The sequence below is a fragment of the Micropterus salmoides genome, unplaced genomic scaffold (genome assembly GCF_014851395.1).
Source record: "Micropterus salmoides isolate LMB-PRFRI ecotype aquatic unplaced genomic scaffold, ASM1485139v1 Ms_hic_scaffold_9, whole genome shotgun sequence".
NCBI classification, from domain to species: Eukaryota; Metazoa; Chordata; class Actinopteri; order Centrarchiformes; family Centrarchidae; genus Micropterus; species Micropterus salmoides.
In genome coordinates, this window is record NW_024044681.1 from 21,126,818 (window position 1) to 21,139,242 (window position 12,425).

The following is a 12,425-nucleotide window of genomic DNA, read 5'->3' on the forward strand; positions in this document are numbered from 1 at the left end:
CTCCATCTATAGATAGCTTGTGAACACAGGTGGACAAATATGCTCACAATGAGGTACATTAAGAAAAAAGAAGCGATAGTGTGTTATGTGAAGAGAGCCTTTTGAAATGAAAGTATAAAAATGCCTCCTGCTTATAGTCTACATCGGGCCTACTCAACTGGTGGCCCGCGGGCCACATCCAGCCCAGAAGCAAGAGGATACATAAATCTGATATATGAAAAAAAGAATAAACCACATACAGTTTAGTGTATGGAAGTTAGCTAACAAGTGAGCCATCTCACTTCCTTCTCATATCTGTTGAGAGTTGAACATGTGCAGTACCGACCAGGCAGGATGTTTCCAGATGTGTTGCGTTAGTTAAAGAATAGGTAACACTTTCTATTAAGGTCATCGCTATAATGACATGCATTAGGCGCTCCAATTGTCCACTACATCTGTTAGGGCCTGTCCATAGGCTCGCCATTCATCTGTGACAACATCTGAGCCACTTCTTACATGATGTTATATGGTTGGCAACAGGTCTTCTCTTGTGCAATCTCTCGCCTCCCCGAGAAAGAGTTTCCTTGATGTAATTATGATGTATTTTGTGCTAAACTGCAAAATGTTCAAAATTCATACAGATTGTTCATCAAGTGAAGAAATATAAATAAAAGTTGTTTTCCTGGGCAAAATGTGTGTCACTTTACTTAAAGCAAACAATTACGTGTTATAAGTTCTTATAACTTGTTCATATGGTATTATGTCAACCTGTAATATATTATACAGGGATGGACATTTTAACACTTTACTTAAAACAAACAAAGACATCATGCTATATAATATTAAACATTACTATGAGCTATTATTCCATTTTATGTCACTAATTCTAAATAGTGACTAAAGTGTACTTATAACGAGGCAGAGTTGGTGGTTATAATGTGTTATGGAACATGGTCGGAGATTCTTGGTGCACATTGATATAACCTGGTATTACTATTAGTTATAAAACATTAAATCAAAAGGTCATAATACATTGTTAACTTTGCTATAGCACCTAATGCATGTTTGTAAGTGATTATAGCAATTGTTAATGTCTTATGGACGCATTATATTGTGTTATAAATGTATGATAAGTCATTATAGCGATGACCTTCATAGAAAGTGTTACCAAGAATATAATATTTGGAGTTAGTTAAAGTATATAATATTTAGAGGCACCACATTGAGAAACACCTAACTTTCCCAACAACCTTTTCAGAGGGATCACAGGAGAGGGACGCTGAAGTGCAGAGTTTGACTGCATCTTACAATCGCAGCCGTATTACCCTGGTGCGGCCATGCACAGACCAAGCTTAAAAAAACGACAATGGACAGTGTGATGTCTATAATTAATCACTCCACATCAAGCTTCCAACATCACTTATTCCGACAGCTACTTTCAGACACGTCTGCTGAGCATCACTGTCTGCTTTTGTACAGTGCCATTAGTTGGCTGAGCAACGGCAAAGCACCGAATCGTTTCTGTGAACTTTCCTCCGCAGTAGCAAGCACAAAAATGTGGAAACAATGCTGAACGACCACTTCATGGCCAAAGTCTGCTTTCTGAGCGGCATATTGCAACACATGAATGACTTGAATTAATGAAATTTGGGACTACAGTGCAGAGACAAAACTGTCTGTGATCATCTGGAACAGACGTACGCATTCCAAGTCAAACTGGGTCTTTTCTCAACTGACTTGAGCACATGCAAGATGCTGCATTTTCCAAACCTACGCAAAAGCATTGCACCAGCACAAATCACTGATGTGATGACAGATTTCATTTTGAGCCTGAATTGAAAGAGAACTCTGCTTGATGATTTGATGGATCCTTCTGTTTCAACAGTGAATGGGCCATTCAATGTTGAAACAGAAGGGTTCTTTTCCTCCAGAGCAAAAGAAGATGTCCCTTCTATCGACGAGGTCACCATGCAATCATCCATTACTTTGAGACAGGAGCTTCGCTCAGGGGCCTACGAAGTTTTGGAGTTATGTCAACACACACCAGTTCCCTAACATTAACAAGGGTACATGTGAATCAAGCTTTTCATACACAGTAAAAAGTAAGTCTCGTTGCTCCCTGACTGACAGCACTCTTCAAATCTTACAAGCCAAAAGTCACTGCTCTCGTTCAGAATAAAAAGTCATGTCAGCAGTGTAACTGTAGCCTACATATTGTGGGATGCGTAAACAAGGGTATGCCTAATCACACGTCTTTGTGATTTAAAACATATGCATTTGTTATCGGTCATTGTTATTGCCACTTGTTATGGTTCTGTGCAATGATAGCTCTTTTTATTCTGTTTGTGTACTGTGTGATGTGCCTGACGGACTACAAAGACTACAAATTATATAAAATGTTTTTAAACAATAAAAAAAATAAGTGAAACAAACACATTGCTATTTTACCACAGCCATAAAAAAGGCAAAAAAAAAAAAAAGGTTTTAAATACGTTGCCCATCTACATTTCCTGGTTTTAAAATCTGGCCCAATTCAATTTGTAATTGAATAACCCTGCTCTACATGATATGAAGTGGTAACACATCATAAGCAGTAAAGACAGAGAGTTGACACCCCTCCGATATTCACAGCAGACTGACACAAATGTCATAAAAGGCTGGCTAACACCCAGGCCCTCACTCCAAATCACAACAAACACACTCATTCCTCATTCATGTTTCCTGTCATGCTCAAGGCCTAAAAACTTCATTCAGGATTACTGCACTGAGGAGCAGTCGCCGCTGAGCTCTAAGAAGGTGAAGAGCCTGGCCTACCATGACTAATATCAAACACTAAATCAGAACAAGTCAAATTAATTTATAAAGCGCTTATTGTTCAACAAATAGGATTGTCACAAGGTTACAAAAAACAAAGGAAACAAATACAGATAAATTAGGGAACTGTGTAAAAAGACAGGATTAATGCATCACAGTGCTAGCACATAGGGTTACACAGACTGCATGGTGTGTACAATTTTCTGTAAAATGCAAAAAAAAAAACATGACAAATCAAACAATGGCAATCACATGATGAGCAGTGATGTGCCTCATTTTTCTGATAAAACAGTCTTACAACCAATTTTCATTCATATGTAACAAAAAGGCAGTCACTGGGATCATCTGGAGTTTTCTCGCAAATGTTGTTGTTATGTTTACATTGTGTGTATCCTTGGGACCTGACAAATTTGTGCAAATGTGTGCATTTCCTTATTAATAAAACATCTGCACAGCGATTTTTGAACATTTTAAATTGTACATTGTTTACATTCATGTTTTCAAAATTCCAGTTTTCTCCCTCCTTCACTTTATTGGCGCATTGCTAGGCTTCTTTGGGTGCTACAGAAGCATATTTTAATCAGTGGAATAGTGCGACACAGTCAGCAGATATTGTGTGTCCTTGTGTGTGTAAACGATAACAACAAAACAGAGACCCACTCATAAAAACACTGCTCCATAGCACTACTAGTGGTAAAAAAAACTCCACAGGGCACCTTTAAATGGCTTAATAATGACATTTGTATTGGTTAAGTTTCTGTCGCCCATGCGTTAAATAAAATGACTGGACAGAATTACAGGACAGTTTTTGCAAACCATTCATTCTCTGAATTTCATCCACCTGTCTGTTACCTCTGCTAAGCTTTTTCTAAACTCTCCCTCTCCCCCCTCTCCTCCCTCGCTCCTCCCTTGCTGTCTCTGTGCTCTCTCAGCCCCTCTTAATTCCATTATGATTGAGACGATGTCATCCACCTCTGAACTCCATTATCACCACAGGAACAGGCTGACAGTTCTCATTACCATGTTATAATCCCTTATTTAACAAAGGAGCAGGGAGAGAGGAGTGGAGAGGGAAAGGGGATGGAGAGACAACAGATGACACACAGGACATGTAACGCTGCCCCTCTGTGACCAACACAAACACACTCCTCCAGGTAAACTGCTCAGTGTATTTCTAAACTGTGTAGTGTATTGCTGTGCTGGCTTTCAAGGCTTCTCACAGTTTACACTAAAATAACAATGCAATATTACTACTCTGGATGTAAAGCTGCATGAATCCTCCACGGAGTAGGTTACAGTATGCTGTTTACGACCTTTAATTTGTTCTCTAATATGGCATGTAAACACATAAAAAGAAATAATAGCCCTGCTTGTGCTGCCATCCAGCAGTTGCCGTATGCTCTGCTGACCCTGTGCAGTACAATTGTGCAATGTAAAATCACAGTACAAGAGACCACAGCGAACTGTGCTGATCGTGAGAAATGCAACAGACTTGAACCTTTCCACCCACAGAGGTCAGCGCAGAATCCTTTTCATCCAAACAAGATGTAGCGTGAAAGTGCTCTTTAAATTCCACTGTAGCTATGCTGCATTACGTTAGACTCCTATATAGCACATAGTCACCTTGTTTTGAAAAGGTGTTGCTTTTTTGCAGACTGAAATGTGATTGAACGCCAAGTATCAAAAACTGTCAAGTACTGAATTGGATGTCTGGTCAGATTTGAAATCTTGTTAATTTATGCTGTGTACAGATAGTTCCAGATTTAAATTAAACATGTTGACAATTTAAGGCTAACTTATTAAAGTTTAAATTCTTGTATGGCTTCTTGCATTTCAACATCATTTAACATTTGCCAGCTTTTGCCTGTGTTGTTAGAAGAAACAATAAAAAATATTTGTATACCTCAAAAGTAAGTTATATTTAAAAAAATGTCTTTTTCATCTTGAATCCACGCTCATATTGAAAACTTTTAAGTGATATCCAGCCCTATTCATAAGCAGTGTTGGGAAGTTTCCTTTAGAAATGTAATAGAGTAACTTGTAATCGGTAACCTATTTAAAAGGTCATAGTAGTTAAACTATTTCAACTACGTTCTCAAAGTAACTGATTTAACTTGATATAACTCATTAAATTGCTTTGATTACTTTTCTAAATTTCTAATGAAAGTTTTCAACTGTTAACCATTTTCAAAAGACGGCTTGAAAGGCAATTTAACAGGCAGAATAGCATCAAGCTTTACTAAACGGCTGAAGCTAGAAATAGCAAAGGAAGACATTAGGCACGTGAAAAACATGAGAAGCAACAAAATTAATAGTACTCAACATACAACCTGGCTTTTTACAGAAAATATTCAGATAACCCCAATGTAATCATGAACATTTTCATAAGTAACTGTAATTTAATTTTTCCCACTAACTGTAACAGATTACGATTACATTTATTTTGTAATTCAATAACATAACATTACCTGTAACAAGTTACTCCCCAACACTGTTCATAAGTAATGATAAAAAAATGATTAATGTGAGCCTGTCAATTGACAGGGCTCAAAACACCCTTCAACTTGCATACAGACCAAGAGTAGTTTTTAAAAATGAACCTTATTGCTACAATTACATACACATCACTGTCATACCTGTGCTTTATCTCACATATAAAATTGAGCAGACAAGAGTTAAATCACTAATTTCAACCCCAATCTCAACTACGACCATCCCAATTTACCGGTTGCAGAGAGAAGACATTACCGTCAGGCACAGAAGGCACCTAACTTTCATAAAACAATGGAATGAATGTTATCCTCTTTTTATCTCTCTTCTTTACTGTACGCCTGAATTAACCTTCCCTCTGACTCTGTTATGACGTATTATAACAGCTGTACATGACTATCTATGAGCCATCTTTTTACCATCTATAGCTATAACATATTATGTATAACTTATTAACGTAATTGCCTGGGTTGACTGAGTAGTTGAAGATGATCTAGCTGATAACCCAATTCTTTCTAATGCTGGCAGCAACTAACGCTACATACGGGACATGTACAGGTGGTGTGACTCTCCACAGGGGAAAAAACTAATAATTTCACCTAATATCATAATGTCTTAATCTGAATGTATTTAGAGTTTAAAAAGGATATAGACATTAATTAAAATTAAAAAATGTAATGCAAAATGAAGATTCTGTTCACAATATTATCATCATCACGGCTGCCAATTCAGAGAGTTTTTGTAGATTTTATTGGCATATTTTGCCACGCAAACATTTACTGTTCAATAGTTCTCTCATGCTGTCACGGTCTTTACAGGTTGATATAGAGCATATTTCTCTGTTGAACCAGAAAGTTGAAACACATCACCTACCACATTCTCTCGTCTAAACTGTCACGTGACGGCCTTTCACTTACGGAGCACTTTGCTTTAGAATGACATTTTTTAGCAATTAACTTCATCTCAAACCTTTCACTCTTTATTACTGTCACAGCAGAGCGCTAATGACACATCCTTGACAGCTGCACTATTAATATTTTATAGTACTATAGACCTGTTTTGTGTCCTCTAAAACTACTTCTAACACTAAACTTATATTTTCATCTGTTGATTTGAAGCTCCAACAGTTTAAAAAATTCTCATTTCTCCTCCCTGGTAACATTTTTGTGAACAAACTGAACAGGCAGCCAAATGTCACATATGCGCATCTCCTTATGAACAGGTGGCATTCGACCGGCTGTTGTCCAAGTTTGTGCAATTAAGAGAGTTTGGTTAATCTGACTTGGAACACTCGTACAAGAAACATCACAAGAGAAAGTTTGAGAGGTTTAGGATAAAAATAGGAAAATGTTCTTTCATGAGGCCCAGTGTGTTCTGGTAAGGCATTTCTTAACAGAGACACAGAACCAAGTAAGCCGTAGTGCAAAAGACTATTGACATTTCTTGTCAAATTGACCTTTTCTTCACCTGACTGGACTAACACAACACTCACTGGGCCGTTGTTTGTGTTTGCGTCTGCTTTCAAAACAGACATTCTGTACATGGCGGCCATTGTGGAATGTGGTCAAATCTCTCATCTAGCCACAAAAATGAACATCTGAATGCATTTGTAGCAATAAAATATCCCACACAGTTGGTGAATCACCCTCTCACATTTTTCATCTTTAACACCTTGTGTTTCAGTGGTTGTTCACAAAGTTTGGAGACAGAGCGAGTCATGTCATTATCTGAGCCCTCAGCACAGATCGCTGATTGGTTTGACACATGACTATCTGGATCAGTTGATTATTAATGTTTTCAAGTCATGATTGCAAAACTAGAACTTGGGATATGCAGTCTAGCTTTGAGAAGCTAAAAAACTCGAGCAACCACGTCTCCTACCTTTGCCTTTGTCCCCTAACTGTCCTTGTCACTAAGCCTCTACCCGCTCACTTACTGTTCTGAGCGAGTTATTGGTTAAATGGCAGAAATGTACAAATAAAGTCTCATTCACAAACTTCTTCTCTTACCAATGATGGCATCCTTGTCTCGGTTCTCCAGCTCTGCAATGGGCACAAAGTCACAGTGCACTGAGGGGATGCCCACACTGTCATCACATAGCACAACGGATGAATGAGGGTGGAGGGTCATCTCGTAGTCATTCTTCAGTGTGGTGTACTGTTTGTTGGCCACCTTCAGTGTAGCTTTGGAGATGTAGTACACCTACAGAGAATGGGCAAGCATGGTGTGCTGGCATTATAAAATTAGACCTAATCAGACTGGTCATTTCCTGTGAATTTGAAGCAACTATGACTGATCAAATTGGGCGATTACAATACAGCTTCTATTACACCAAAACCTCTTAATAGGAATGGAAAAACCTTCAGGTCCAACTAAAAGGTGGTGTCATATCAGCCCCATCACTTCTCTAATTCACCAGAAAATAAGCAGCTGAGAGCGAGTCTGCTAAACAGTGCAATTTAAACTCAATATGCAAGGCGTACTTCTTCATTTACTCTCCAAACTCTCCATTATCCTTTCTCTCTGCCTCTACGTTTGTCTCTCTGGCTTACTCCCTTCCCTTCCTATCGCTCTCTCTGATTTACCCCACACAGAGATAGGAGCATGAAACTAATGTGATAAGCATTCTGGCCGTCAGAGGCAGTCACACCCACTCGCTGTTCTGTCAATACTCAGATCACAAAGGGAGGACGGATTCATTCCTTTATTTATCTTTGGAGGGCAGAGGGCACAAATTGGATCTGGGGCTGTGTTGGAAGTCACTGCCAGTGGCTGATACCTGAGCCAGTGTGACTAGCAAAATGATGGCCAGGGTTAATTGAGTTATTAAGCTCTGTGGGCCAGACTGAGTTGAGCAACAGATTTAACATGTGTTCTATCTGTCTGTAATTGCACAGGTATACAGGTACATGCAATAGGGCATGTTCTGGGTGTTCAGACTGAGCACCGCCCATTTTAGCACAAACAACACAGACCGTGATTTTATCTTGCATAAATAAAGCAAGGTTGGTTCTTTCAGCTGCTCATTGAGACTGGTCGTAATTCATCATCATGCATCTATATACTCCATATGACATTTTACTTTTTGTCACTCTATTAATGGTGTTTTTATTAGTTTAACCACTTGAATGCAATATGTACGGAGAACTTGACTTCCTGTATCAGGGTACCTCCAAGATTCCTAAAGTTAAATTTAAGACTTTTTAAGACCTTGTTAATACCACTTAGGATGAAATTTAATACCAACTCCACTGCCATATAATGAAAAATCTGTTAGAAAATTATTTACAAAAGTTATATGAATTTAATAAAACATTTTATTATAATACATTAATATTTAACACACTATAGCTTTTTGGGGTGTCTTTGTACTTGATATGAATCAAGAACATCACTTTGTGTTGAAAAGTGGAGGGGACATAGGGGTTCAAATTAGGGGTGTGACGATACAAATTTACAATATTGGGTTCACGAGAATAAGACAAGAAGATATTTTAACACTATTTTGAAGAAATATTCAATGCTGAAATTTATAAATGGGGGTCCCCTAGAAAATTTGGAGCACTAATCCTTAATTTCCTGCATTCTGGAGACATTTTCTGCACCAATTTATGGTAGAATTGTCTTTATTTATATAAAGTGATTCTGATGACAATTCAAACAGAATATAATGCAGTACTCAGCAGCTTGTTTTTTTTGCTTAAGAAAGTTTATATATTTTTTTTTAATATATTATATTACATTATATTAAATTTACAAACACATCCTCCATGGAGACTGACAGCCATTTCTGATACAATGAAGGTAAGCATTTAACAAGTTTTCTCGTTCCCAGCAGCATACTGCGGCCTCATATATCCCCCTAAATGCTTAATATGTCTCGAACATATATATTTCAGTAAATTGTGACTTAATAAATCCCTTCCACAAAATCCTCTAATACTTGCCTTCGGCTCATTCATTGGCCAGCAGTCCTGCAGGCACGAGAGGATTTTGCAGAAGGATTTATTACACACTATTCTACCAATGATACATCTGTTTGAGGTGCTATGTGCATACAAAATAGGCACCTGAGACTAAGGCTTACTCTGCAAGTAGTTTGTGAATTTATATATATATATATATATATATATATCTTTAAATATTGTCTCATTGTTGTTCAAATGGGGCTTCAATAAACTTCATTTAAAGTGATGAAATGGCAACCACATCTGGGGGATACTTTTAAAAGAATGAGCGCAAACATCTCCTTGCAGCATTCTAAGAGATTGGCAATGTGCAATATGTGTAAAAGTTATCATATTTAAGTGAAGTTCCCAAAAAGCTCTTATCACTTCAAGTAAGGATGGATATGGGTGAGTGGGATCTGCTCACCTTGCCTTGCTCCACTAGAGAGAAAAACTTGTCCACTTCGTTGTTGAAGGCTGTGATCTTGATTTCTCCCTGGTGACCGGCACATTTTCTTTAAGTAACATTTCGTTTCACAGATTAAATGAAAAACAGCCATGTGCGACATTATGCATGCAACATAACAAGATATTCAGGCCCCTGCACTGCTATACTCACACTCTCATCCACTATCTCAAAGGAGAAGAGCCTGCCCTCTCCTCTAGAGTTACTCCAGGTGCGGATAGCGGACTTGTTGGTGACTCGGGCTCTGACAGTCCACCTAGGAATATACACAGAGGAGAATCATGTAGTAATGATTCAGCACTTTCCAAGTATATGTCAATAAAACTACCTTAATTGCAGAATATGCAAAAAAAATTCCAGTACTTTAAACTTAAAAGTACCTTACTCAAAATTGACCTTAAACATACCCAAATGCCAAAACGTTACATGAATGCCTTCCATGTTTTCATTTTCAATTTTCATCAACATATTTCTTTTATGGGGATGCATACAGAACACTTAATATATACCCTTTGTTAAAAAATAGTTGCAAGAAAAGTTTTGTTTGACCAAAACACTTATTTGAAACTTGACTAAAGGAGTTGCAGTCTAAAGGTCAGCGCAAACAGCAAAGAATGCTGCAGAGACACTTTAATAAAGCTTCCTTTTTTGTTAATGAGCATCCAAACTCAGCTCACATCAGTCACCAACGTGAAACACAAATGCGCAAAAGAACAATTCCCAAGGAAATTGGATGAGTGTCTTTTTAGTCTTTTAAAAGTTCTATGAAAGAAAATAAAAACCTCCAGCAACTTTCTTTTCAAAGAGTGAACTAGGTGTTGTACATCTGCCAACTCCTGGATGCATTTAAAATATGCTTCTTGTTCTGTTTTTAACAACAGCCAGCCAAGCTCGGCAGTTTATGCAGCAGTGAGCTTTTTGACTGCGTTGATAATTGTGCAGTGGAGGATATTCATACCATAACTTTGCCTGCAATTAAATCCCCTATCATGAGAGCAGCTGCTGGCCCAGAGTGAACCCCATCCCCTGCTCAGTATGGATAAGAATGCTACACCAAGGTTTATAGCAGCCAAAAGCCAATTATACTATGCTCTAGATGCTATTACTTAACACCAGCAGAATGGGATGAGAAAGCCATGCAAACAGCCATAAAAGACCATGCACACATACACAGCACCCCTATATAATCTACTGTATAAAGCGCAGACGCACAGGCGCACTTTTCATTTCACGCAAACATACATAGAAGAACAGCTGCTGAGTAATCTGTTTTACTCACTGTAGGTACTCCCTAACTTCAAAGTTAGAACAGTCATCAGTTTATTACAACACCTAGAGGCACAGTTATCTTTACAGCTTGCAATTTCAAACAGGGCTATGTTGTCAGAGCCCAAACATGGAGAGAGAGTTGACGGGGTAGCTTTGCTCCAATCTGGGCAACTGCATCTTGCTATGCTGTTCTCTTGTCTTTTTGTGGCCAACTTTAAGGTCAGAGACAGAGACTTAAGCCAAATTAAATGACAGGAAACGAGAGGGGGGAAAGGATGGCAGTAAAATGGAGCCCTGGAGGAGGTAAAGAAATTGTGAGAGGGAAAGGAGGAGGGAAAAAAACGAGGTTGGCCAAATCCCCACTAGGCTAAATAACAGAATCAAAACCTCAGCAGCAGACCATAAAGACCCAGAAGTACCTGCCGTTAAAGTGTACATTTCTGAGGCAAGATCGGTCATTTCATTTCATTTCCATGCAGATGGGCTGGCTAACATGCACACGCACGAATCCAGAGCCACATGCATTGATGTAGAAAAAAATTATCACTCACACATGCATGCACAAACACATGGTACACACATTTCCAAAATGCCCCAAAGTGCTACTCAGAGATGGCAGCAAGCAGAGTCACAACATGAGAGGAAATACAGTGAAAAAAATTATAAATACAGCATGTTTGTTTTTGCCCCCATTCATCATGAGCTGAACTCAAAGCTCTGAGACTTTCTCTATGTACACAGTTTGTTCAGTGTAGTTTAGCTGACAAATGAGCAGAGGGGGGAAGAAAATCAAAATGAAATCAGAAACGAATATAGTAGAGTGTGTGTCTGGAATTCGGGAGGAAATACATTTAAGTCAGGTTCAGTGCTTTATAACTATTGACTACATAATTTAAGTCGTGTCTAAAATTTTTTACAGAAATCATACGCATTTATGTAAGCAAGCACATGCAAACATGGATGCACACTTACTTAAAACTTACTTGCTTTGGTAGGGGTTGAGGTGAGCAATAGGAATCACTTTTAATGAAGGACCTGGAGAAGTGCTGGTAGCCTTCATGGGTGAAAACTTCATGGGTGAAAACTTCATGGGCGACGCCTTCATGGGCGACGCCTTCATGGGCGACGCCTTCATGGGCGATGGCGACGGCGACACCTTCATGGGCGACGGTGACGGCGACACCTTCATGGGCGACGGCGACGGCGACACCTTCATGGGCGACTTTCCCACAAAACCTCTTCCACGTCCTCTGGGAGTAAAAAGGGCTGCTAGGAAACAGAGTGAGATACTTATAGGAGTAGTAGTTCAAATTAACACAATGGCAAATTAGTAGTGAAACATTAGCTAATTGATTAGTTGACAGAGGTGGAAAACAATTTTGGTAAGCAAAAACATTAAACATTTGCAGGTTCTAGGCTGTGAGGATTTGCTGTTTTTTTTCCTCTTTTCTTTCATTGTA

General features: G+C 38.6%; 1 protein-coding gene across 5 annotated transcripts in view; it reads right to left on the minus strand.

Annotated features, from left to right (window-relative positions):
* LOC119895247 (replication protein A 70 kDa DNA-binding subunit-like) overlaps positions 1–12,425 on the minus strand; it is a 39,520-nt gene that overhangs the window by 19,525 nt on the left and 7,570 nt on the right. For 2 of the 5 annotated variants that reach the window (XM_038708221.1, XM_038708218.1), the window contains exons 7-10: positions 11,949–12,234; positions 9,850–9,952; positions 9,658–9,726; positions 7,293–7,485 (exon numbers count right to left, since the gene is read on the minus strand). In XM_038708221.1, the coding sequence (XP_038564149.1) occupies positions 7,293–7,485; positions 9,658–9,726; positions 9,850–9,952; positions 11,949–12,234 (651 nt within the window). The remainder of the gene's footprint in view (positions 1–7,292; positions 7,486–9,657; positions 9,727–9,849; positions 9,953–11,948; positions 12,235–12,425) is intronic. The other 3 variants (XM_038708223.1, XM_038708222.1, XM_038708220.1) reach the window with 3 other exon arrangements.